Source organism: Acinonyx jubatus, chromosome D3, assembly GCF_027475565.1.
Source record: "Acinonyx jubatus isolate Ajub_Pintada_27869175 chromosome D3, VMU_Ajub_asm_v1.0, whole genome shotgun sequence".
NCBI classification, from domain to species: Eukaryota; Metazoa; Chordata; class Mammalia; order Carnivora; family Felidae; genus Acinonyx; species Acinonyx jubatus.
The window spans coordinates 28,772,054-28,799,666 of record NC_069392.1 but is presented as its reverse complement, the minus strand read 5'-3'; the positions used below and the strand labels follow the sequence as shown (position 1 = coordinate 28,799,666).

At 52.7% G+C, this 27,613-nt stretch overlaps 1 protein-coding gene across 6 annotated transcripts in view; it reads left to right on the top strand.

Moving 5' to 3' along the window:
* The window catches only part of TXNRD2 (thioredoxin reductase 2), a 51,337-nt gene that overhangs the window by 13,144 nt on the left and 10,580 nt on the right, over nt 1-27,613 (top strand). For all 6 annotated transcript variants that reach the window (XM_027049678.2, XM_027049676.2, XM_027049681.2 and 3 more), the window contains exons 6-11: nt 1,471-1,549; nt 2,109-2,171; nt 6,487-6,557; nt 15,795-15,814; nt 16,605-16,696; nt 18,963-19,137. In XM_027049678.2, the coding sequence (XP_026905479.1) occupies nt 1,471-1,549; nt 2,109-2,171; nt 6,487-6,557; nt 15,795-15,814; nt 16,605-16,696; nt 18,963-19,137 (500 nt within the window). The remainder of the gene's footprint in view (nt 1-1,470; nt 1,550-2,108; nt 2,172-6,486; nt 6,558-15,794; nt 15,815-16,604; nt 16,697-18,962; nt 19,138-27,613) is intronic.

Genomic DNA, 27,613 nt, shown 5'->3' with positions numbered 1-27,613 from the left:
CTGTCAGGGTGGACCACTGTTATGTGGAAGGAGCCCCATGAGCCCCATGTTGCCCAGGCCCCACGCTGTGAAGTCCACAACTCACCTCTCATCTCCAAGGCTCCCACACCCTGAACCCCACACCTTACCACCCACCTCCTGGCTCTCTAGGCATACATGAAGGCACCTGCTGTTGTGTGCTGAAGCATATGTCCAACATGATCATTCTAGCCTGGGACAAAGTCCCGTCAGCCCTTTGGGGTCCCCCAACCAAGATGCCGAGATTTCTTCCACCAAAGGATCCTCCCTGAGGAGCCACTACCAGACGGAGAGGTGCCCCAAACTGCACTTGACTCTGGCTAGGCTTTGCTCCTGGCCCTGTAGCTCTTCCCTGTGCCCATGCAGGTCATGGAGGGGAGAGTGTTCCCTCAGAGGTCTGGTGGCTCTCATCTGAGCTCTATTTGCTTGGCTCCAAGAAGTCTTCCTGGGCCTGTACAGTAGGCAGCTATTTTGCACCCATGAAACCCAGGACACCTGAGCTGGAGAAGCTGGCCCACCTGCCCATCCTGGTCGTCCCTAGTGATCCCCCCCACCAGGGAGCTGAGCTGTATCCTGTTGTTTTTCCTCTGTGTGGGGCTCAGTATCCCCCAGTGCGGTTTGCTGGAAGCATAGGGCTCTGCCATCCATCCTGCTGGCCCTGGGCAGCAACCAGGCAAGTGCCAAACAGGCCTGACCCCAGGGCAGCTCTAGAGGTGCCCACAGATGGAAGCCGGTGCAGAACTTCTGTCTGTATCCTGTGGCTATTGCTGAGCTGTGGGGGTGAGTGAGGACTTGCTTCCTACAGCTCAGGCAGCATATGGAGGCATGGGGCTTGATTGTGGGGAGGACATAAAGTCCAGAAGGTGATAAAGCCTTCCCAAATGTGCCAAGAACCCACCACTACAGGGTGGCCTTCATTATTAGAAGATGTGGATCATTTCTACACACCATGCACCTGACCACCCTTATGTCCTCATCAGACTTGTTTTCCAGCCTCACTATCCCCTAGAGGGATGTAAGAGTGTAAGAGTAATGTCTTCCTAGTGGGCACCCTTCCTTGTCAGCAGGAGGTTGGTCATTTGGATGGCGGGGATAACTGGGTGCACATGGGGGCCTCTGTTCCCTGCCGGAAAGTGCCCAGGTGACAAGGATGGACCCTAGGGAGGCTCAGCCACTTCTGTCATCACACACACCAGGGCTGTACTTGGGCTCTCAGAACCATGCTGGCTTCTGTCCAGCAGTTCCAGGGATCTATGGTCCAGGGGACCCTTGGGGAGACGACAGCTACCCTTCTCCCCCTTCATGCTTCCCAGTGCTGTCTGCCCCACCTGAGCTGTGGGCAGGGGGCTGTGGGTCCGAGCTAGGCTTTTACCCATCTGCTCCCTGTTTAATCCCATAAGTGACACTTAATTTACAGAGGAAATATTTGACAATCTTATTTTTATTTTGCAGAAAAGTCAAGTACTTTAACATCAAGGCCAGCTTTGTCAATGAGCACACGATTTGCGGTGTCACTAAAGGTGGGAAAGAGGTGAGTGCCCAGCTCTCCTGAGTGGCTCCTCTCAGGCAGTCCTGACCCTTCCAAAGACCTGGGGTGCCGACTCCAGCTTCATTCAACCCCAGTGATGTTCGCAGTAATAAGTGCTGCTGGAATTGACAGCAGATCTCTCTGAGGCTGGTTGTCACTCTCCATAAACAATGAAACAGACCACTGAGATGCATGTTGTGCTAGGCTGCCTGCTGTGCTGGGCGATAGGGTGGGTGGTCACACCCTTGCAGAATTTTGTGGGGATTGGAGGAGACGAGACACCTGCAGGGTGCTCTGTAAACTGGGGGCGGGGGGGTGGTGTTTGGAGTTACAATGTCTCCCTGCCCTCTTCTGTTGCACACCCTCCTGGCTTGAGTACCCTTGACAGGCTCCCAGCTCCAAGGGACCTCTGAGCTCCTGGCTGGAGGGTCCACACTGCAGGGCAGCAACTGTAATTAGAAAGTGTGGGTCTCTGCCAGGGGTACCTGTGGGCAGTCGAGCCCTCTGCATCTGTGTGCCACAGTACATCTGTGTGACCACAACTTCCTTGATTTCTTCTCAGACTTTGCTTTCTGCGGAGCATATCGTCATTGCTACTGGAGGGCGGCCAAGGTACCCCACCCACGTGAGTGTCCCCAGCACACAGCCTTCCCTGCCACCCTGGGCACGTTCATGGTCTCTCAGCTCATGCTTCCCACACCAGCAGCATCCCCATTCTTTCTTTTCTTAAAGAAATTAGTTTTTCTATATTCACTGTGGTCACTTTTTCTTTCTTTCTTTCTTTCTTTTTTTTTTCAGTTTTAAAGTTTATTTGTTTTGAGAGGGAGAGAGGGTGTGCACATACGTGAGCAGAGGAGGGGCAGAGAGAGAGAGGGAGAGAGAATCCCAAGCAGCCTCCGTGCTGCCACTGCAGAGCCTGATGGAGGGCTTGAACCCGTGAACTGCGAGATCATGACCTGAGCTGAAACCAAGAGTCAGACGCTTAATCAACTGAACCGACTAAGCCACCCAGGCATCCCTGTTTCTAATTCTTTCTCATGTCCATTCTACAGAAGCAGGTCAGCAGGGACCCAGTACTGCTGAATCCTAAGAACAACTGTCACTTCACTCTTCTGGTGGCTCTGAGACACCACCGCACCTGGTCTTCTTTATCTTGCTTTGCTGATTCTTCCTTTTCTCTTCAGCCTCAAAATGTTGGAACATCCAGGACTTTAGCCTTTTCTTCCTTCCCCTACCCCAAATCTTGCTTTTAATTGACATAAAATTTATACACCATAAAATGCACCCTTTTAAAGGGTACGATTCAGGGAGTTTTAGTATATTCACAGTTGTGCAGCCGTCAGTCTCCACTACCTAATTCCAGAACATTTTCACCCCCAAAATGAAACCTTGTACCATTAGCAGTCACTGCCCATTCCCTGCCTCCCCAACCCCTGGCAACCACTAGTCTGCTTTCTGTCCCTATGGATTTGCCCACTCTGGACATTTCACATAAATGGAATCAGGCATGTGGCCTTTGTGACCTGCTTCCTGCACTCAGCAGAATGTTTCCAAGATTCCACATTGTAGCATGTGTTAAAACTTCATTTCTCTTTATGCCTGAGTAATGATCCATTGTGTGGGTAGACATATTTTGTTTATCCACTTGTCCACTGATGGACATCTGAATTGTTTCCACTTTGAGTTGTTGTGAATAATGCTGCTGTGAACATTTATGTACAAGTTTTTCTGTGGACTTAAGTTTTCACTTCTCTTGGCTATATACCTAGGAATGGAGTCGATGGTCAGTTTTTACTTTTTGAGGAACCACCAGACTGTTTTCCAAAGCAGCTACACCATTTTACATTCCCCCACCAATAACATGTAAAGGTCATACTATACTTTCTTGTTTCTTCACATTTTGTAATTTTTTTATTGAAAAATGAATATTTCAAATAAAATAACGTGTTAACTCTGGAAGTCAGAATCTCTCTCCACTGTAGGATTTTGTTTATTGCTATTGTTTGTCAGGTGGTTTTCTGAACTGATTTTGTAAAATCTATATTCTTTGTCATGGGAGGCCACTAACGTCTCTGCTCAGTTAGCTTAGTGGTCAGCTAGTAACTAGACAGAGGTTTCCTTAAACACCTGGAGAAAACACACAGTCTTTGCTGAGGGGTTTGTAGGCATTTGGGGGCACGCTTTTGACATTTAGCCAGGTACCAGAAACTCTGCCTTAGCCCTCACTACCTACTTGTGCTGGGCCTCAAGGCCAGCCAGAGGTGAGAGTTCAGGCTGTCTCAGGCCTTTCCCTGGTGTGTGCACAGCCCAGTGCCTACACCTGGCCTTCTAGGTCCCCAGGAATACGTGGGACCTTTTCAAAGCTCTAATGGACGTCTCATTCCTTGGCTTTTCCTTTTAAACTTTTGGGTAGTATGTTGTTTGCTTCAGCTGTTATCCATCACCTCAGGCAGCTGTGACATTACATCACTGGGAAGATCCTCCTCAGAGAGAGCTTTTGACCCTGGGCAAGGTCAAGAGAGGTGGAAGATAAGCCTCTTGAGTGGGGTCTTCTGGGGAAGCCCCAGCCAGGTCCAACAATGACTCTGGGAAGGAGCTTTGGAAGGCCTCTGGCTCTGTTCTGCTCTCCAGTACGTTTTTAAAGTCACTCTTCATTTCTCAAGGTTGCTGCTGAGCTGAGAGATGGAGCTAGCGTCAGTTAAAACTCCACCAAACTCACTGTTCTTACCAAGTCTCAGCCATTTTTCTTGACTGAAATGTTCCCTGTGTTGGGGCGCCTGAGTGGGTCAGTCGGTTAAGCGTCCGACTTCAGATCAGGTCATGATCTCACGGTTCGTGAGTTCGAGCCCCGCATTGGGCTCTGGGCTGATAGCTCAGAGCCTGGAGCCTGCTTCGGATTCTGTGTCTCCCTCTGTCTGCCCCTCCGCTGCTTGCACTCCGTCTCTCACATTGTCTCGAAATAAATAAATGTTAAAAAAAATTTTTTTTTTAAAGTGCCCTATGTTGCCACAAGCCTTTGGTTAATTTCAATGGTTCTCAAAAAGTTGAATTTTACTCTTTTTTTTTTTAATTAATTTATTTTTTTTTAGTTCTGGCTGTTTTTTTTTTAATTTTTTTTTTTTGACGTTTATTTTTGAGACAGAGAGAGACAGAGCATGAGCGGGGGAGGGTCAGAGGGAGGGAGACACAGAATCCGAAACAGGCTCGAGGCTCTGAGCTGTCAGCACAGAGCCCGCACAGAGCCCGACACGGGGCTCAAACTCATGGACCGTGAGATCATGACCTGAGCCGAAGTCGGCCGCTTAACCGACTGAGCCACCCAGGCGCCCCAAGTTCTGGCTGTTTTTATGGAGGGGTGAACTTTGGGAGGTCCTCAGTCTACCATTTTTTGCCAGCATCCCCTCCTGGCCCCGTCTTACTTGAGGGTGCTTCTCTGCCCTCACCCCCACAAGGAAGGTGGAGCTAGTGGAGAGGGGGATGGGAAGCAGGAAGCGGTTTGGCTGAGGTCACAACCACATGGGTCTCACAGGGGAACCTGGGAACCAGGTGGCACAAGCCCTGAGCCTCCACATGGGCTGTGGTGAAGTTAATGAGGCCAGTGGATTTCCCGGGCATGGAGGCTGCATCTGCCTCCTAGTTAGGACAGAGCACAGATGGAGGAGGAACAAGGGAGTGGTTCTGTTTCTCCTCAGATGCTTAAATCCTAAGCCTCTACTTTTAGTTCTATGCTTTCTCTGGAAATGGGGAACAGAGGGGGCACAGAGGGAAATGTACACCTCCAGTCCTCAGAGGCTACCATGCCTCCCTTCCAGCTGTCAGGCCCTCAAGAGCAGCCTCCAGAGGGGACAGGTGGCTTGTGCACAGAGGTGGCCCTCGGGCAGATTATGTGGCTCTGTAGGGTGGCAGGGTGCTATTGTACAAGGTAGCTACAACAGACGGGAAAGGTGGGTGACCCTTAGTGACCCCCACACCCATCAGCCAAGCCCACATTGGTTCTGCTTAAAGCCCCTGAAGGCCACAGTCAGCTCCCAGGAGCTGGGCAGTCGTCTCAGGCAAACCTGCATATGTGCCAGGGTGCCCTGCAGAGGCAACAGGCCTGGGCCCACCATGCTGGACCTCAGCTGGGCAGCCACCATGTCTCCATTCGCTCAGAGGAGGATAGAGCAGGAGCTGTCCGGTGCAGGGGGAGTCAGCTCAGTGGCCACTCCACTCTCCCATCACCCACCTCCACCACACCCTCCCTGGGTGCCTGCCAAGACTTGCTTATGTTTTAGGCCCTTTGATTTCCAGACCTTTCAGTTTTCTTTGCACAACCCCGAGAAATTCCTGACTTTATTTTTATTGCCAATTGGAATCATAAACTGTTTGCAGTCTGCTTCCTCTCCACCAGCACATCTTACTCTTCTTACTCTCATGGGCTGCTGAGAGGACGCTGGTCCTTGTGTCTCCCCAGTCTGCTTGGCAGTCCCTCTTGGGCTCCTCTGGGATTCAGGAGAGTCTGTACAATTCCCAGGCTCCCTCAAGAGTGCCCAATAGCATCCAGCCTTCAGCCTTGTGCCTTTGGAGCCAGCCTGTCCCTTCATGCCCTGACTCACTCTGCTCCTCACCTGCCCTCCTCTCAGCCCGGGTCTGGATCAAGGGGAAGGCCCTGGAGAGCAGGGAGAGCCATACCCCAGCTCCCCAGCCACCTCATACAGCCAAGGTGTGCTGGGGTGCTTTGCCCAGTAGTGGATGGCACACTGAGTCAGATATAGCCTGGTCACCTGTCCCTAGAGGCTAAACCTGAAGAAAAGTCTGTGGAGCAAGGAAGTGCACCCATGTGTGAGCCGGGGTGATTCTGGTTGAGTTGCGTCTACAAAATGGTCGTCCTCTTTGGGGGAAGTCTCTAGGAACAGGCTAGGTGATGCTCTTCTCACACTGATCCTTTTTTTTCTGGGTAGATCGAAGGCGCCTTGGAATATGGAATTACAAGTGATGACATCTTCTGGCTGAAGGAATCCCCTGGAAAAACGTAAGACCTGGCATGGGCCTTAGTGGAAATCCTCTTGTTCACAGTTGCAAACATCAGGGCCATTTAGAACCATATGTTAGTCCTGTCTCTCTAGTGCATTCTTTCTTATCTACTGGAAAGAAGGAAAGGGAACATGGTTCTTGTGCCCCTTGGTGGGGCTGTTGACATACTGCATCCTGTGACTGTCTTAGAAGTGATGACACAAGTATTACAAAATGCATCAGCCAACTGTCTAGGGCAGCGGTTTTCAAATAGGGTTCTTGGAGCCCCAGGGTATCAGTGGGTCCCGTTAAGGACATCACAGAGGAAGGATATTCAAGGAGGAGAATCCCAGGTCATTAGGGAAAGCCATTGACCTCTCCTTGGGCCTTGATTAAACATCCCCTTTCCTCTGGTTTACACCTTGGGCTTCCCTGAAATCCAGCAAAGGCTCCAAAGTTCTCAGAAACCATAGCCCAGTTGTGGAAATAAGACTTGAAGTGTGTGAGTGGTTTTACACTTCCTGAGCAGGTGATAATGCACTAAATGCACTTCCTGTACCCATAGAGCAGGCTGTTAGGGGGGCGTTTCAGGTCCAGACAACTCTTGTGAGCGGTGTTGGGGGTAGTAGTTGGGGGGGTGGGGGACTTCATGCTTGCAGGGACTGGAAAGGCCACCAGAGGGCAGCAGAGGCTTGGTCGTCAGCAGGCGCTCGGTGGCCTTGGGACTTGGTTTTGAGAATATACATACATACATACATATGGGGTGGAAAAGCGAGGAAAAGTGCGAGGGTAAATGGGCGTGTGTGTGCAAGTATATGTGTGTAGGCACGGGTGTGCTCTGCTTGTTACTGTTTCACTCTTCATGAGGCATCTCTGTTCGCAGCCGGGGCTTGATTCCCTTGAATGGATGTGATGTAGTTTATCTTTTCATGACTCATGAGCATCTCCCTAGTCTCTTTTTGTCATCATCATGAAATGCTGCAGTGAAAACCTTTGACGTGCATCTTATTACTGTCATAATGCTTCTTGCATGTTATATACACCTGTCAGGGGTGTTTCCTACAGGTAGAGAACCCAGGTGCAGGGGTAGGTGCCCTTCACACCTTCACCCATGCTGCTAGCAGGCCCTCCCTCCTGGTGGGCTTCACCAGGTTACAGGTGCGCTTCTGCCTGCTGTCGCCCTTCGCCCTGCCTGGGACTTCAGCTTTTTCATGAGCTGTAAAACAGAAGGGAACCTCTCCCCCTGCTCCTTTGGGGTGAGCACCACTTGTTTGTGCCCAAGGCCTGTGTGGTCCCTCCCAGTGACTGTGGTCAAGCTCATGCAGGTTTGCATCCCTCTGTCCATCACCTTCTACCAGTTCCCCCAGCTCTGGTTTGTCTTTCTACTTGGGGGTATTTTTTCATACAGAAGTTTGTAGTTTTCATGTTGTCACGTTGATCATTTTTTTCCTCTATGCCGAAATTTCTGAGTTATCTTTTCTTTTATCATCAGCCAATTGGTTAAACATGGCCTGATTTTATTTGGATTTGCTATTATTAGTCATCATTTCACATATTTATTAGCCATTTAAAACTGAGTGTGTTGGGGCGCCTGGGTGGCTCAGTTGGTTGAGTGTCCAACTTCGGCTCAGGTCATGATGTCACAGCTCGTGAGTTCGAGCCCCGCGTTGGGCCCTGTGCTACAGCTGGGAGCCTGGAGCCTGCTTCGGATTCTGTGTCTCCCTCTCTCTCTGCCCCTTACCCACTCGCATTCTGTCTCTGTCTCTCTCAGAGACATTTTAAACATTTTAAAAAAATTAAAAAAAACTGAGTGTGTCTGTGAATGTGTGTGAGAGAGAGAGAGAGAAAGAGTGTGTGTGTGTGTGTGTGTGTGTGTGTGTGTGTTGTCAGCTTGGTCCTTGGCCCACTTTCTATCCGGTTTTCCTTTTTTCTTATCTGTTTCTTATCTTCCAGCTGGTTTGCGTATTAAGGCTGTGATCCCATGTCGTTTATACTGCAGATTTTCTCAGCTTGTCATGTCGCTTAACTTGTGTGATGTACAAATGGTTTTTTTGTAACTTTCTTTTTTTTTTTTTTTTACGTACCTTAGATCTCTTTTTACACTTAATGGCTTTTAGATTTATTGCATGTTCAGGAAGGCCTGCTCCACCCCCAAGACTGTTTTTGAAAAAGAGCCCCTGTATTTTCCTTTAGGCCTTCCACAGGTCAGATTTTCCTTTGCGACCTTGAGGTATTTGCAGTTCATCTGTGATATGGTATGGTGTGGTGTGGTGTGGAGTGGAGTGGAGGAGTGTGGTGTGGAATGGTATGGTGTGGAGTGGAGGGTGTGGTGTGGTGTGGTAGGTGGAATGGTATGCAGTGGTTGTGTGGTGTGGAGTGGAGGCGTGTGGAATGGTACATGGAGGGGACTGGTGTGAGGTGTAGAGGGGTGTGGTGTGGAGTGGAATGGAGTGGAGAGATGTGGGTGGTATGGTATGTGGAGTGGGATGGAGTGGTGTGTGGTGTGGAGTGGTAGAGAACAGGCTTCTAGGGTTCCCGTGTCGCTGACCACTCACCCTTGAGCCGGGCTGAAAGCTCCATCCCCGAGTGGAATCCCGGCTCTGGCTCCTGGCTCCCACTTTCCTGTATCACTGGCGCAAGTGCCTGGCGTTGGCTTCAGATCTTCTTAGTTTTCTTTCGCGTTGATTCCTCTGGGTGGAATGTAGACCTGGTTTGCCAGCCTCTCCACAGTGGTCCGCTGGACCCGTGGTTCAGCCTTGAATGTGCAAGTGCCTGGGAGGCCAGCTCCCTGCACGGAACTTGTGTCCTGTCTGAGGCTGCCATGCGCTTCAGTTGTCTCGGCCCATGACCAAAGGCCAGCATTTTCTGAATCCCAGTCTTTTGTCAAATTAGTTCCTGCATATTCTGTTGTTTTCTTTTGTTTGCTCTTTTCCCATTACGTTTTAAAAGTGGTGTCTTCAGTGCCCAGGAAGGGGTCGGTTTCTAGTGATTCTCTCCCTAACCACTGGTCATGGAGGCTGGGTGTGTGGAGAGGCTGGCCTAGGCCATCACTCAGGGCTGGGGAGGGCAGGAGGCGCAGGCATGGTGGGTGCCGCCGGTGCTCAGCCTGGTGGCCCAAGCTGTGGGCCCCTCCTCTGTGACTGAGTGCCGGGGCAGTGGCCTGCTCCGCTGGGAAGACACCACCCCAGATATTTTGGTCAGGAAAGAAAGTGCTGTGTTTATTTTCTTCAGAAAAAAAACATTTAGAAGATTTTTTTTTTTAAAAAAAAAGCTCTTTCGTTTAGAAGGAATCTAGGTATGTTATTGTTTAAGAAAAAAGTGTTTGCAATGTATCAGTCACCCGTTTCGTTCTGAGCATGATTTATGTGAGGAAATGGTTTTTTTTAAAAATTAAGCTGGAGATATATCCCTGTACGATGCTTCTGTGAAAATGCGGCTTTTGTCCGGTGCTGTTAATGCAAGTTGTAACAGTGTGATATGGGAGTCAGTGTTTACATGCTACATTCCTCTGCTGCAGTCAAAATAAGCCCGGAGGGTCTACAGTAGCATTTCTGTATTTTATCAGCTTGGGCTGGGGCTGAGGGGGAGGCCTCTGCTCACACTTGGAGGGGCTGTTTCTGCCAGATTTATTTGCCTTATAAATATTCCCTGTGTTTATTTTAACTTGCTTTTAAAATGGAGCTGAAATTAATATGGACCTGAGGGCTGCCCCCCGGCCCTGTAGTGCCTCCCACAGCCGGGCCGGGCATTTCTGCTTGGTCCCATCGGGAGGCCCAGCCGGTGGTGGAGGGTGCCCAGAGAGCCTGGGCTCTGCCTGCAGCGGGTGCCATCCCCACCGGCCTCTGGGTGGGCACGTCCGGCCCCATGTCCCTTATGGGCTCTACAGCATGCACAGGGCCTTCTTCCCTTCGTCCCTCCCCATGACGGGGCACAGGCAGCATCTGAGACCTTTCAGGATGTATCAGAGTGGGGCACAGTGGCAAGTAGCCCTTCGTGAGGCCTGTGTCCTATGGTTGCTCCACGTCTTTGCCCCCTCAAGGCATGAGCCCCAGTGGCCATAGAGGTGTTGTAGGCTCACAGACATTTGAGGAGTGCCTCTATCCTCCTTTGCTCGAATCCAGGTCTGGGGAACCTAAGGCTGGATAGATGGTAGAGAGGGGATGATGAAGCCCAAGCCCAGTTGGTGGAAAGAATTAAACACCCTTCACTACACAGCTGGATTACCCCAGAGGTAACAGATCATGTGTAGAAAACTCTAACACATTCAGTGTGAGCTCCCAAGTCCATGAGCAGGACCCTGTGAGGCCAGGGGGGAGATGCAGCCCGGCTGCCCAGACCCTCAGAACCACACCCCCACCTGAGGCATCCACTCAGCCTAGGCTACCCGAATGCCAGCTTTGTGTCTGGCTTGTTTGGCTTTTCCATTGTTCTTGTTTCTTCATTTTTCTGGGTAAATCCAGGGCAGGTTGAGGAGAAGCAGGAAGTGAGGAGGATTCTGGGAGAACAACAGGGTCCCCTAGGCAGGTAGCAGGAGCCCCTTCGGAAGGAATGCTCAGGGGGATGATGGCCACTTCAAGAAACTATCCACCACCAGTGGAGGAAATGGGGGTGCAGGGTGTGCGCTGCCCTGCATGGGGAAGCTTGGAGATGGCATGCAACTCTCCCTGCCCCAGCTGTCCAGCCCAGCAACCCTCTGGCAGGTGGAGGGAGGGTGGAAAGGAGAAAGGGAGGCCGACTCACCACAATGCTTTCAAGGAGGCAGGCACTGGGGTATCTGGATCCTTGTGCACCCAGGCAGCTTGGCTCCGCCTTTGATCACACAGCCAGGTGACCTTGGTTCACTCACCTGGAGGGTCACCTCCTCTTTCAGGCCTTCTGGACCCAGGCATCCTGGCTGGGACTTGGGCCCAGCTGCCCAGCCTGCCCGGGCCAGGATCCTCAGGTCCTGTGCACGCTGTGACTATTCAGGCAGCCTAAAGGTGAGGAATTGAGGTCACTCTGCTCCAGACCCCCTTGGCTCCCTGGCCCAGCTGGTCAGCACTCACACCTGGGGTTCACGCCATGTCTGCAAGGCCAGCTCTGTGCATAGGTGGGCTCTGAGCGGGGAGCTTTGGGGTGACTTAAGTACTGTCACCTTTCTCTGACATAAGAGGACTTGAATGAGACTGGAGTCACCTAGGGGCGGCTCTTCTCCCACGTTGGCCTGACACACAACTGAGTTGCTATTTCCAGGTCACAGCCTGGACCTGGCTGTTCCCACTCGCCAGCCCAGGACTGTCCGCTCTCCCACAGCTGCACAGCCTGGCCCTCTCTGTCCTCGGACCCTACTGCTCTGTGAGGCAGAGTGTTTTTGTAACTCAAGCTGATTTAACACTGCCTGTCAGAGTTGGTCCTAAGAGGTTTTTTGTGTGTGTGTGTGTGACCCTTATTTTAAGTCTGGAATCTGACTAGGTTTTGTGATCATTTTTCTCTCTCCCTAAGCGCGAAAGGGAAGAATATAAAATTTATCTTGTGAAGAACCACAGCCATTTGGTTAGGAAAACTCACTCCTGCGAATTTTCTCATTTCCTGCTTAATCTCCACGTTCATTTGGTGTGACAGCCTTGTGTCCAGCAAAAGGGAGACCAGCTCTCTGCCTGACACTTGGCTACCAGCCTGTAAGGCCCCACTGACCATCTCCCTGGCATGTCTAAGACATGCCGGGCTTAGGGGCTGAGGAAGACAACTCCTCCAGGTGGCATCTGTTATGAGGCCAGAACACAGAGGCTCCGGCTAGGCGGAGGGGGGCCCAGTGTCAGGCCCTGAGGGGTGGGATGGGTCTGGCAGATCCCAGGCAAGCCCGGAGCCAGCCCCCACTGGGGAGGGGGCCTTGGGGCCCCCCACCCTCCTTGCTGCCTCCCCGGGGCACCTGAGCTCACAGCTCGTTTGGCATTTCCTGCACTGGTGGGGCCGCCAAGGAGCCAGGTGCCTGCTGTGAGGGCCTCACTTTGTGTGGGTGTTCCCTTTGGGGAGCGGATCAGGGGCCTTCAAACTCGAGAGGCAGGTGGAGGGCTCTTTAAGCTGGGGCTTCATGGGTCTGAATTAAGGCTTTTGTTTCTGCTTCCTCCCCCATTCAGATTTTGAACAAGAAAGCCTGCCCTGTGATTAGGCTAATCCCACAGTAGTTATACCTTCACATGAAATGTTTGCACACCGAAGGGCACAGAGAGCAGAGCTGCCCAGAACACACGTAAAATTGAATCAGGGGCTCCCAGGATGCAGGGTAGTGATTTCCCATGTGGACTGATACCCTTGTGTCTGGGTCTCTTACTGTAGTGACAAGGTGAGTGTTTCCAGGCCTCAGAGGCTCACTCGGGCCCTTCCCCCAGATCCAACAAGCTGGTCCTGACTTCTTCTGGCAGCACCCCTGTCCTCCTGTGGCTGGCCAGGGCCAGCAGTGGTCATCGTGCCTTGGCAGCTGACCTCATGGTTCCCAGGCCCCCTTCCTGGCCAACAGTCCCTTAGCAGCCAGTGGAACTTGTCTGCAGTTTCAAAGCTATCAATAAAAACAAAACAGTGCCCCTGTCTTCTGGCAGCCCCCCCACCCCTCGTGATCTGGAGGCTCCGGTGTCTGTTTTTGCTCTGGCATTTTCCTACTTTAGCTCATTTGAAGAGAGTTCTTGGATCCTGCTTTCTGCAAAGAATAATGATTATTTGATAAATTGGGCACAGGGATGGAGTGAAAACCAATACTCACAAAAACAAGAAGAGACCCAAAATTACCTTCAAGAGAGCAGGATGCTTGCTTGTTTATGAGATTTCAACTATACACATGCAGTTAAGGACACCCAGTTAGGAATGGCTGAGCTGGTGCCTGCTGTCTTCCAGATGTGTCCTTCATCGGCAATTCAAAGCTGGTGGCCTGAGGGGTGGGCACCGTGACTTTGAGGTGGGAGTAGGAGACCCAGAGCATTGAGGTGGCTCCATGGGAAGAGCTGGCTGCTCAGCACCTACATGACTGCCCACCCTACCTCCCCATCCAGCTCCCCATCCATATAGTGCAGGAGGTTGGGGAGTTACCCGGAGGCTGCAGAAACAAAACAGTTTTTTGCCAGAATCAGGAGACTACACTGCCGTGTCCTTGGCAATGTGATAAGAGGGCCTGGGTTTGTCCTGTACGCTGCACCCGGCAGCCAGCTGTCTCCCGCTGGAGGGTCCACTTTACAGAGGCAAGAAGGCTCCAAGACAGGCAGGGACAGCCCCGCTGTCCAATGGAGGGCCTCCCCTAGTGCCTGCATGGCCTGCCTGGCTGGGAGGCGGTTGGCCTGCGCCATCGCCACCACCAGAAGCAGGGAGCAAAGGGCACTGCATGTTTGGCATTGATGCTTTTACCCAACTTCATTCTTGCATTTAAGGCAGGATGTTCAAAGCAGTTAAATTCTGCTTGTATTTTAAGTAACTTGTAATTTCCTATCTTAAAGAAAGGTTTATACCTTTCACTGCATATATCGAGCACAAAAGAAGTTAGGTTACATAATTCTGAAAATATGGGGCGCCCGGGTGGCGCAGTTGGTTAAGCGTCCGACTTCAGCCAGGTCACGATCTCGCGGTCCGTGAGTTCGAGCCCCGCGTCGGGCTCTGGGCTGATGGCTCAGAGCCTGGAGCCTGTTTCCGATTGTGTGTCTCCCTCTCTCTCTCTGCCCCTCCCCTGTTCATGCTCTGTCTCTCTCTGTCCCAAAAATAAATAAACGTTGAAAAAAAAAAAAAAAAGAAAATGTACCTATACAGAGACATACGTATTACACATATACGTGGCTATGTACACGCGTGGACACACGTGCACTCCAACATGTCTATTTCTTAAACATTGGCAGGCTCGGATGGGGCTCTGAATGCATCTCCATGCTTCTGGCCAGCCGCGGGGCCATGTCCCTCTCAACTTTTTCACATACGGAGCTCTGTTCACTCACTTCAAATATGAATCCAGCACAGTTCTATCCCCAGCTCCTGAGAGGAAGCCGTGTGCCGATTGTTCCCCGCAGGGCACCTTCAGCAATATTCCATGGGATACGCTGCTTTTTGAAATGGAATTATATCATTAGTACTTGCTGGGATTAGCGCTGACATTGGGCTTATCCATCCTTACATCACCTCCTCTTGTTCAAAGGCTGAAGGGGTGATCTGACAAGCCCACCCACATGTTACCACCCGGGCTGGGAATATTCATTCTGTGTTAGGTTCTGTGCACATGTGTGGATGTGTGCTTGTGTGCATGTGTGTTCATGCATGCAGAGTGGAGCTGAATAACAGGACAGGATTTATTCTACTAGGGCAAATATTTTATTTTATTTTTTAATAATTTTTTTAAGCTTATTATGAGAGAGAGACTGAGAGAGTGTGAGCTGGGAGTCGGGGTGGGGGGGGGGGGGGAAGAGAGAGAAAATCCCAAGCAGGCTCTGCAACATCAGTGCAGAGCCCAACATGGGGCTCGAAACCGTGAAACTGCATGATCATGACCTGAGCCAAAATCAAGTATCAGATATTCAACCAACTAAGCCACCTAGATGCTCCTATTAGGGCAAATATTTTAAATGACTCTGCTCAGTCCCTGTGTCCCCCTCTGCCTTCAGGTGCCCTCATCCTTGCTCAGGGGAGCTGGCTCTCCTGGCCCTGGCCTGTGTGTGGTGGCACTGGGCAGGCATGTGTGGACCTTTCCAGCCTGGCCTTCCATGGTCCAAGAATGTTCTGACTAAAACTGATGCTTTCCCAGAAGGTTCCCCACTGTCTGGTGTCCTCCCTGTCCTGCAAAGCATCTCCATTTCCATCCTGGCCACAGGAGGTCCAGAGGGACCCCATGGCAGAATTTACATTAGGACAGAAGGAAAACCATTCCACTTCTAATGAGATTTTTCTTACCATGTCCACAGACTCTGTGTTGATCCCACTCCCAGGACCTTGCACAGGATGTGCTGTTTTGTCACTGACCACTCACATCCTTCACCACCAGGCAATTTCCCGATTTAATGACATAGTGTTTGTCCTTTATTTCACAGTCGGAGCCTCTGGGAAGTGGGTTTTGTACCTTGGGACAACCTGTTTGAACAGTTAGCCTCAGCTGACTTATCAGCAGTGACACATCAGCTGACCAGGCCCCTTGCACGAAAGCTGAGGGCCCCATCCCCACTGCGGGCGCCCCACTCAGACAGCTGCTCATGTGTCATGGTGGGCCATGTGCGGGACTCACCATTCTTTCTCTGTGTGTCCGTTCCTCTAACAGGTTGGTGGTCGGAGCCAGCTGTATCCTTTGCTGGTGTGCAGGTGACAACCGGCTATGCTCACACTCCCTACGGCCCCTCCCGCACTGCTCTCCCTTATGCCAAAGCCTACACTCTGCCGCCTGGATCCCGGCTCTTATAGGGCCACTCAGGGCAGATGACCTGTACTCAGGGGACAATTTGAGCCTGACCTTTGAGGCTAGGGCTTCCTGGAGACATTTCCTGAGCCACACACTGAGACGGCTGAGCCAGTTGGGGCAGCTGGACACAGCCGTGAGGCAGGTGGTGCTCCCTTGAGAGAAGCCCCAGCCAGGCCCGTTCCTTCAGAGGGAGCAGTAAAACCAGAGAGGGTCAAGAGAGGAGCCATGGGAGGATCTGAGGTCAGGAGAGGGGCTATCTGATGGAAGATGAAAGCTGGGGCTGCTAGCTGGGAATACGGGTCGAAAGCGGCTGTTTCGTGTCTTTCATGTAGGAAACTCTTCCTTGCTATCACTACTCAGACCCCTTGGAGGGGGAGCCTGTCCCTAAAGGCTGAGATTAAACTCCAGGGAGCCTGCACAAATGCCCCATGGAGGCAGAAGCTGCCAGGGCACTGGGTGCTGGAGGGTGCCCACAGTGCTGTCACTGCACCTCCAGAGGCCCCACCTCACCTTGGGTGTGCATTTGTGGGATGGGGGTATGGGAGGGGGTCTTTGTGGCTCCTTCAGGCTGACTGGGGATTGGTGGGGGAGTGGGTGGCTGGCCATGGCACTGGGGTCTCTCCACTTGGCTCCTGATGTCATGATCCATTAGCATTCCTCAGCCTCTGGCAGATGTGGCCCTAGAGTGTGCTGGCTTCCTCACTGGGCTCGGACTGGACACCACTGTCATGATGAGAAGCATCCCCCTCCGGGGCTTTGACCAGGTATGGCTCTGTGTGCCCCCACTCCCACCTTGTGCTCTCCCCAGGGGACTGCATATCCTCGGCCAGCTGCCCCAGCCCAGACATGTGCAGGTATGGGCTGGGAATGAGGTCTCAGTCTTTAGAAACTGGCCCTTGAGTTGAATAAGGAGATTGTCCCTGAAATATAAAACACCCACCCAAGTGTGGAAAGGAACATGGAACAGGCACATGGAACAGGCACATGGAACATGTTGCAGCCTCCCACTGGACCTAAGGGCACCCTGGGCCAGCCTCACAGACTGAGAGGTTGAGTCACCCCTTCCCATCTCTCCATTAATGAGAGGCGAGTGTTGGCTGAAGCACTGTCCTCTGTCTCCCTTGCCGAGCCCTTCTGGTGTCTAAATGCGGTGCTGCCTCCCCAGGGTCAATACTATGTGGGGAAGCAGTTGCTAGACTGGTGAGGTCCTGGGTGACCACCTCAGGAGATGAAAGCCCCTGGCAGCATTCCCAGTCACCCACCATAGACTAAAAAAACGTAACTCATGAATCAGGATGAGCGTTTGGTGCTTTTCCTGGCCAGTGGTCCACCCCGAGCACTTGGAGCATCCACACAGTCTTTCAGGGCCTACCAGTTTGATGTCCTGTCCACTGTGCAGGGCCAACACCGCACGCAGTCTTCCTGTCAGTCGGCCACTCCTGAGCTGCCAGGCAGGAGCTCAGAGGGCCACCCTGCGGGGTCTAAAGAGTGCAGGTTGTCCTGATCCAGATCTGGGGCATAGACACCCTTGCTAATGGCGAGACGCAGATACCAGCACTGACTACAGATGCATCCGTGTTAGAAGCACATGGTTTGGTGTGTGTGTGTGTGTTTAACTAAAAACTCTTCAAGGGAAAGTCATCCATTAAAACCCAGGTCTGGGGCTGTCACTGCCAAGATGTCATATGTCCTTCCCCCATGTCCCTGAGAAGAAGACAGACCCCCGTCCATCTGCACTCTGGGCTCTCGGGGCTGGTGAGTTCTCACAGAGGGAAGCAGTGAGCCTGCCGTGTCCAGTCTCCAGCCCCCCAGCAGACACAGAGACCTGTCCCTCTGTCCTGTGCCAGCCACTCTATTTTACTTCACTCAGTGCCTCTGCACTGAGCACCTGCAACAGGGCTGCAGCATCCAGGGAAGGTCTCTGTGTCTTGGGCTATGGGTAGAGTGTGCTGGGCAGCAAACAGGAGCCACAGGAGGCCGCACTGCAGGATGCAGATGCGGACAAGGGGCATGTAGGGATGAGGACCACTCAAAGGACTGGCCTTAGCACTGAGCCTGGGCAGAAGCTGGAGAATGATGAGAAGGGATGCCCTGAGACACAGTGGTGAGGCCAGGTGACCCAGGCCCTGCTCTGCCTCAGAGAAGGATGTGAAGGCCTGGTAGCAGGCCTAGGGCCAGTGGTCTTGCCATGTGGCTCGATTTGACTCAGTAGTTCTCCCTCAGACTGTGACAGAGACTTCAGGCTTGTCAGGCATCCAGAGGGATCAACAGCCTACACTCCTTGTGACTGGTGTGACAATCCTGAACAGGCAGGCCTCTTCATCATGTGTGTCTCTAAATGAACAGACACCAGAGGATTTAAACAGTGGCTTTTATTTTTCCTAAAAGAAAAAGCTGTGTCTGACTGGAGCTCTGGCCTGCACAAGCCCCCACAGTGGCACCAGGAACCAGGCCCCCATCTGCAGCCAGTCGGTGCAGAGCCTTCTGGGCTGGGAGGAGGGAGCCCTCTCTGCAGACACCCCAGCCAGCCCCATGGCCCCACCATACCTGCTACCTTGTACCTCTTAGTGGGGAGTAGAGGTGCCCACCTAGTGTCCCAGTTCCCCCAATGGTAGAGGAGGTGACAGCATTTGGCAGGGGCAGAGGGGTGGCGAGTCTAGAGCCAAGTGCGATCTGGTTTAGGCAGGCCAGAGCCCCCAGGAGAAGGGGGTGCTTCTCTGTCATTGCTTTTAGTAAAGACTTAGCATCTAGAAAGGAGTCTAAAGGTCAAGTGCATCCTAACCAAAGGGCCTCAGGCCCTTGGATTTGGAACCAGGGAGCATCAGAAGCACTCCCGGCTCAGCCCTCAGTTCCTCAGTTCCTCTGTGTGAGGAGGGGCACTGCACCTTCTCCTTTGGAGGAACCTTTATTGGGCTCTTCTAGGGCCTTTTCAAGCAGGCAGGAGACCAAGTCCTTTCTTCCTACAGTCCTCAGTAGTGGACATTCTCACTGCTACCTGGTCCTCACAGCATGTTTTCTTGTGCTTTGCAGCAAATGTCTTCCTTGGTCACAGCGTACATGGCCTCTCAAGGCACCAGGTTCCTGAAGCACTGTACCCCGTCAAGAGTGCAGAAACTTCCAGACGGCCAGCTCCAGGTCACCTGGGAGGACCTCACCTCTGGCAAGGAGAACATGGGCACCTTCAGCACTGTCCTGTGGGCCATAGGTAAGGGTGCACTGAGCCACATGTGCACATACAGAAGTGAGCCGTACATGGAGACCAGCAGCGCCACCTCCCCTTCCTGCTGCCTCCAGGGCTCTCCTCATTCTGCTGGCTCTCAGGTGGGCCAGTCATTGCAGCCCACCTCTTGGGCCATGATAATAGCCCATGGGATTGCTTGCATTACCTCCCTGTGGGTTGCTTTGAGCTCCTCAGGAGTAGGGGTCTTACTGGTCTTTGTGGATGTCATACTTTGCAGATTTCCAAAGATGGCATCAGTGATAGGGCAGAGGCCTTGGGCCTTTCTCCGCCTTGCATGGGCTGGCTGCCACCTCACCCACAAGTGGTTATATTCTCATTCTCCTATTCTCTGAGAGGCATGGGTCCAGCTTTTTGTGGGGGTAAAGGCTGAGCAAGCATGGCTGGGCAAAATTAGACCATTGGTGACATGGCCAGACATACTCCTTCCCAGGCTGAATCCTCCTGCATCCCAAAGCCACCCCTGAGGGGCAGGATGGAAAGTGGGGATGCAGCGGGGTTGATACGGGCCCAGGGCCTGGGCCTGGGCTAGTCTGAGGGAGGGACGTGCACTTTGAGGACAGGCACCCTGGCCGGGAGCCAGGCAGGAAGAACAGAGAGCTCAGCCATTGTGCCCACCATGAGCCTGCTTGTGACTGGGGCACAGTGGTGCTGTGAGTGGGCTGTGGTCGCTGAGGGCTGACAGGTTCTCGTTAGTGAGGGCGTGTGGCACTGGGTGCAGTACACCTGCTTGGACATCGTGCCCACCTGATACCTGTCTTCTAGGGTTGGAATCTCGTTTTCCTAAGCCTTCTGTCAACTTGCATGTGAAAAAAACAATTGAGGTCTTCCTTTCTCGAGGTCTTTAGTTCTCAGGGTCTCTCTGCACTGGGCCTGGTCAGCTCTCCCTCCGCTATGAGCTCAGAACCTGAGTAGCTATCTGTCTCATCGTCTGCTTCCATGTCAGTTAATCGAATGTTTGCTGAGGACTCCGAGGGGCTGTCCCATCAGCGTTTGTCAAGACATGGTCGGCCTGGTTCCCACATCCCCTGCAGTGAGCCGCTGGGAGGAACAGGGCTGCACCACACAGTGATGTACATCTGAGAAGCCTCTCTGGTTTTCTGAGTTCTCAGAACACTTGGAATCAGACAATAAGATAAACTCTGGAGGAGTCAGAACCCTTCGCTTGTGTGTGGTCAACACGAGCAGATTTAAGGAGCAAGAAAATGCCTTGTAGTAAATTTAGTGCCTCTTGTCCAAAATTTAGCAAATGGCCACAGGAAATATTCTTGTTCAAATCATAAAACTAAATTTACTTTTACTAAGTAAAACCTACTTAGGTTTATTTTGTTGAACACCGTGAAAGGTTATATAACTATTCAGATCCAGAAGTGTAAATTGATATTTATCTTTTTTTTAAGTTTATTTACTTATTTTGAGAGAGAGAGAAAGAGAATCCCATGCAGGCTTTGTGCTGTCAGCATGGAGCCTGACGCAGGGCTCAATCTCCTAGAACTGTGAGATCATGACCTGAGCAGATACCAAGAGTTGGGCGCTTAACCAACTGAGCCAGCCAGGCGCCCCTAAATTGACATTTATCTTAAACTCCATTCTAAAAGGTGAGGTGGCAAGTTTTTCCCCTGATAATGCTTTGGGCCTCCCCCCCCCCCCAAAATATGTCCCTTCTCTCACCTTTGGACAGAGGCAAAGGCCTGTGCCCATATGCCATCAGCAAAGCCCACACTGACGGCAGCAGCTCAGAGGGCAAGGGGCCATGCCCTCAGAAGGCTGCAAGTTCCTCCAAGCTTGGAGGGTCCCTGGTGGGCAACAAGCAGGGCCCCTGGCGCGCAAACCTACTCTCCCCCACCAGGAGTCCATTTTATTTTTTGTATTTTCAAAAAGAGCATCCCCCAGACAGTCTGCCCAACGTGATTGATGCTGGGGGTGGAAGCTTTTCACAGTCCTTGGCCTTTGACCTTGCTTCCCAAAGCGGCGCTGTGGTGGCGGCGGTTTCTGGCACGCCTTCTGGGGCTGTACGGGCATGTGCTGACTTTGCTGCTCGCTCCCAGGCCAGGTTTTGTAAACAATCAGGAGCCACTTCCCAGTTTAACAACTGGGAATGTTTTCTGCTGGTTTACCCCATAAGCCTTTATCCAAGCATTATTTCTGCTTACAATAAAAGATGATCCAATCCAGGACGTTAAAATAAAACACCCTGGGGGCTGAAGGGCTGGTACCACAAATGGCTCCTGGACCATAGTTCTGCCTCAGCAGCGAGCGCTGTGTGCACACAAGCTGGGTAAAAGCAGGAGAGAAGGATGCCCCTCGTGCCCTGTGGACACACTGAGGGCTGGGACGAGCTTCCGTTGCGTTGAGCTGCCCTTGTGCCTGGTGCCTTGGTCACGGCCGGTGAGGACAGCATCCATAGGGATGGAGAAGTGGGCCCTGCAGTCTACAAGCCAAAGAGGACTCCAAGCCTCTTCCTCGGCCCAGCCTTGATCTCCACGTGGTGGATTAAATACATTAGCAGTTAAAGCAGTTAATTGCTGTGCAGGGGGCCAGCTCATTGTTTGTCTCTGAATCACCCACCCACACCAGGTGTCTCAGATAATAGACTGGGAACTCGCAGCAAGGAGGATTTCCTGTCTGCAGATGTGCCGATTATGGTGCTGAGTGAAGACAGTCAGCCTGCGCTGCGCCGCGGGCTCGAATTCACCCTGTGCAGTTAACCAGTTGTGGCCTGAATCCTCAGCTGTCTGGGGGAGCAGGAGCAGGACAGGGCATCCGAGTGGACACCTGGGTGTGTAAACACCTCTGAGCTGGAGCTCATCCTTAGCTTAGCTTAGACTTTGCTTCAGAGGATGGGCAGAGGGCCTCTGAAGTGAAGCTTAGGAGAACCAGCAGTTAAAGCTGTTGCGTACCCCTCAGCATCTCAGAAGGCTTTCTATCCTTCCCTTGAGGGAAAGATAGAGACTCTGGCGCATCCTTTCCTGAACCACAGGAGTCCTGCGCGTGATCAGAAAGCCCAGACAGCTGGTGTTCCCACTGTCCGGAGTGCCAGGAAGGGCTGTCCTGGCCCTGCCTCAGGAGCCCAGTTGATCTGTTAGGAATCAGTCATTTCTTCTTCTTCGGACTTTGTCTTAGCAGGAGAGCTGGTGTCGTCCACCTGTGTGTAAAGCCTAAGGATGACTTCTGAGCCTCTAAAATGGCATAAAGGGAGCCAGCAGGCACTGCGGGCCTGGCTTTCCCACTTCTAATCCAACCACCATACTGAGGACCCCACTTCATGTACAGTCCACCTGAACAGAATGTGCACATAGACCACGGCCAGGGAGGTGGTGGCGTCCGTGGAGACAACACTGGGGGCCTGTAGTGTCCAGGGAGTGGAATGCATTTGCCCAGGAGGGCCTGCAGCCTGGGGCTCCCCTCTCTACCCTGGGAACTGCTTGCTCTGGTTTACATGAGGTCATTTGCTTAGTTAGTCACGTTCAACCTCAGCCGATGGCTCTCTCGTGCCACAGATATGCCCCATTCAAGTCCTCTGGGGTATCCGCCCCACCCCCACCCCCACCCCTTAGGGCTGAGGGGCAGCACTGGGAGCTGGAGGCAAAACAGAAGCAAGCGCCCCCACCCCTCTCCCGCAGACTCTAGGAATTCATGGGTGGGAGTGCTCTGAGTCCAGCAAGATGGATGGGACAGTCCAGGCCCCAGTGCCTCCTGAAAGCTGTGAGTGGGGCCCAGGCTCTCCATGGCTGGCACTTGGATGTTGGAGAGGGGCTGGCAGGCTGAACACAGGTGCAACCTTGCTGAGAGAAGCCCAATCCAAGGCCAGCAGGCCTGTTCTTTGGGGGTGACCTGCATCCTGCTGTGGCTGTAGGAAACTGCATGTGGCCATGTTCTTCCCAGTGGGTACTCCGTAGTGGCCTGTCTGTGATGGGCCTAACTACCTGTGATGAGCCCACCCTTCTCTGCTCTCAAGGCCTTAAGGGAAGCATTGCTCTGCTTGTGAGCCTCTGATACTCTAACACCTTTTTATTTTAGTGTAAACGTCAAGTTTAATTAGCAACATGAAGAGAGAACCCAATCTGCTTGTGTATGTGGTTTGTTTTCTTGGAGGAGAAGACAGTCATGGAGCTCTTCCTGGGCCTGAGGCCACAGGCTTCCCCACCACACCATGTGGCCCCAGACGGTGCACCATATGGTCAGTGACTGTCATTTATCTCCGCTCTGGCTCACAGACTGTCCCCCTACCCTCTGTGTGGGATGCCCTGCACAGCCAGGGGCCAAGAGCTATGCCAGGCTTGCGAGCTGGCTCCTCCGTGCATCCAGGGTCACCCCAACTTCCACAGCCATCAGACCCAGGCTGGCCTACCTTCATGCTCATGGTCATCCAGCAGAGTCTTTTTACCAAGTCAAATTCAATATTTATGGTTAGAACTTGGTGGAAACCAATTTCTTTAAAAAAAGAAAAAAGAAAAGAAAGCCCTGGTGAAAATGTTTCTAAACATAAGTGAACATCGTTTATATGCATTAATGTGCACTATCTAAATCTAAGTGCTACTGGGAACAACCAGCAGGAAGGTTATATTGACATTTGTAATTGTTACAGCAATAGTTACCACCTGCCAGGGAACATGTTCCTTCCTGGGGGTTCCAGTGGACCAGGCTGCAGCTGAACCTGAGCTGGACGCTCCACCAAGTTCTAGGGCTGACTGGTTTAGGGGCCCATGTGAGCTTATTTTATATGCTGTCAGTGCTGCATGCAAGCTTGAAAAGGAAAAACCCACATGTAGGGGGGTTGGTGACAGGTGTCATCAGGATGGCCAGGGGGAGTGGCAGGTGCTCAGTGGTCATAGTGAGCCACCAGCCTCAAGTCATGATAAGGTCCTCAGGTCGTACAAAGGCTCACTAATTTCATTCAGCAAACATTGAGCCCTGCCTGGGCCCCAGACCAGCAGGATCGATGCTCTGCCCTGCCCTTGGGGTGCTTTAGGTTGTGGCTAGGGTTCTGGGGCTCATGTAAAAAGGGCTATTCCAGAAAATAAAAGGAGCTCTTTGCCATCATTATCCTTTTCCCTAAAATCTCAAAGATGACAAGAGACATAATAAATTTTTAAAAGGTAGGTTTCAAGGGATCTGACTAGAGGTGCCAAAGGTGTGAGTTCCGCATTCTGTGTCTGGTCCAGGGTGCTGCGCAGGCCCAGCCCATGGGGGTGGCTGGCTGTGGGGGCCACGTATGTGCCCCCCAGGAGGGTTGGTTCTCCATGAGCCCGTGTGAAGCCGCTGGTCCCCCATCCTCTTGGCACTGAGCTTCAGGCTGCTTCCTTTACATGCTGGCTGCGCCTGTCTGATCAGAGCCCCTCATTCGCGCTGTCATACTCCTGCTGCCACTTAAATCTTACCTCATTACACGGATTGCCCTTCACTCGTCGGAACGTGTGCTCCAGGCAGGCGTGAAATTGGAGGGAATGCCCGTTTTCCCATAACGGGGTGAAAGACACGCATGAAACCGCATGTGTCCGGTTGTCTGCATCCCTGTGCCCAGCTGAGCAGGTAGTAATGACCAACAGGCGCCGTCTGGGGGGTTTTCGACCTTCAGCCTTCTCTGGCCTTCTCCAGCTGGCTGGGTGAGCATCGTGGCCTAGCTGCCTCCCCCGGGCCAGCAGTAGCAGCTGGTGGGACTCCAGTGCAATGAGGGGAGGGCTGGCCTGGTCCAGCTGCACTGAGAGCTCTCAGGCTGAATGCAGCTTCTTCCACCACTTCAGCACCCTGGGGTGCCCTGGATGCTGGGCACAGGGAGGGAGGCACTATCTTACCTTGGTGACACCAGGGCTCACGTGGTACCCTAGAGGGACTCAGGCCAGTGGGCAAAGCTGGGCCTGGTGAAGGAGGCAGCTTCAAGGGCCCATCCACATATTTATTCGCACATTGCCTCTGAGGAGGAAATGAGAACATGTTTGCATCTGGAATCTTAATGCCCTGATTGTGGTAAATATGATGCAGTGGCATTCGTGTATCACATGAGAAGCTCTTACTTACAAGGCAATGAAGTTATGGAGATATGCATAAATGAATGGAAAAAAGGCAAGGAACTGGCAGTTCACAAAAGGAAATACAGCTAGTAAATACGTGGCCAAAAATACTTAACTTTACTGGTAAATGTACTGGTAATCAAAGAAGCGAAAGTTAAAACAGCAGTGGGAGTGAAGGAGCAAGCCCAAGAAAGAGCCATCTGTCCAGGCACAGCTCCCTGCCCTGCTCCGAGGAGGCCCCACCTGGCTGGTCAGCCTTCCTCTAAGGACCTGTCCCAAGGAACTAAACCAACGTTTGGACAGACCGCCGTCTCCATCCCAGTAGTGTCCAGGGAGCAGAGATGTGGGAGTCAATCCAGGGGAGCCACTCAGCAGTGCTCGGCAAACCCGAGCCAGGTGCCAAAGAGCTGAGGCCCCAGGGAGCAAGGGATCCCATTGGTCATAGAATGCATGGCCTCCTGGGGGCGGGGGGGAAAGCACCATGCATGACACACAGGGTGATACAGATGGGGGGATGCCGTGGGGGCTCCCTTCTCTCCCCAGATCGCCTGAGGAGTGCTACCTTTATTTCTGCATAAGAGGGAAATGGTCAGGGAGAAGACTTTGCACGATGCCTGAGTCTGGCTTCTGGTCATTTAAGTCTGACCTTGACTGGGCATTGTCCATGGGGCCAGTGCTGCCCTGCTTGCATGGCTGGCCACTGGGTCCCTACCCCAGCACCTCTGACTTCCTTGAGGGATCCAGGCCTGAGCTATGTGGGGTCCGCACACCATCTGACTGGGCCCCTACCCCCTTTGGGGAGACATGATGGCTCTGAGCACAAGGGAACAGAACTTCAGAGGGTCATGTGGGATGTCCCTCCCTCCTCCATGACCCTTGTCCACATTGTTTGCTCAGTGAGGCCCATGTCCTGGCTGTGGCCCCATGAGGCTGACAGGGCCTACCACATAGCTCAGGGGCATGGCCCACAGAATGGGGTGCCTGGGTGGAGCTGGGCCCCCTGCCAACCCCAGGTCTCACCCCACACAGGCCCAGTCAGCACAGCTTCCAAAACCCAATGTGCCAACGGCTGCCCTTTTAGGGCCATTTCTGTTTGGTGCAACCACTCTCTTCCTTCACTGTTCATTCCCAGAAGCATCAGTGGAGTGCCTCCCACAAGTTGGGCATATTCCTTCTGTCTACTCCACTCTTGTTACTCCTTTTAAATTTATCTTTATATTCTTGAGATCTTGGATGTGATTAGGCTGGCATCTGGGAGGTGTGTGGTTACCATGGTTACCATAAGGCACAGGAGGAAACATTCCTGACCTCCCATGACCGGCCAGGCAGGAGTGCAGCATGGCTAGCCTTAGAGCAGGGTGGTCTGCAGGCAGCCAGCTTTGCCCTCACATGCTCCAGCCTCAGCCTGGAGCCATCACCTAGAGGTCATGGGCCTGGTGAGCTGCTGTATGCCCTGTTCCCCACAACTGAAGGTCTGGGGAGGAGCCTGAGAGCTGAGCTATGAATCCCCTACCTGCAAAGCCCCTCAGCGCATCCAGCAGACCTCCACCAGGCCTCCCCACTGGGCCCAACTCCTTCCTCACTGAGGCACAGCACGTTCCAGTCCTAGATGCACAAGAGCTCCCAGATGCCAGCTGGATCCCCTACTCGGGAGTCAGGCCTGGGCCCCCACGCTGCCTTATGCAGGACAGGACACTGGCCAGCATGGCATGTTGCACTCTACCTGCTCACCGGTCTCCATTCACATGACTAGTGCCAGTATGGATGCCATCAGGGACCTCTAGGGCCTTGCGTCACATCGCCTGTGTCTGGTATGCTGGGTAATGGGTGTCAGCCCGCCTAGCACCTGATTCCTGTGGCCAAGCAGAATGAAGAAGCTGGAGCCGGCTCCCCATGAACTTGAGAAGCACGGCTTAGTTGAGTTTGTGTGTTTTGACTTCCCACTCTGGGAGAGCAGCTGGAGACTTAAGGTTTCCCTTTCACAGAACTTGGTCTTCCAGATGTTCAGATTGGCACCACCCACTACCCGACCTCTCGTGTGTCTGAGCCACCACAAGCGGTGGGAATTGTACCTCTGAAACTGTTTATCATTGCCTTCGGGAGACATGCTGAGCCTCAGGGAGCTCCAGGGGGCCGCCGCTGTCCTCCTAGAGCCTGGAGGGAAGAGCTGCATTTGCTACCTCCTGGCTTAGCAAGGCCACCTTGTCTGAGTTAGGGGAGAAAGGGGGCTCTGCTGGCAGCTTGGCTGTGACAAGGCCCAGGGCTGTAAGCATATGAAGGCTGGCAGGGAGGCTGCTGTGCCGCCGTCCCCTGCCCCACTGGCCTTTGCACCCAAGACTTGCTCGTTAGGATTAGCCAAAATGACTGCACTTGAGGACAAGGGATGATGTGTGGTTTGGGCTCCGCCTTGCTGCCCATCTCCGTGCTCAGCT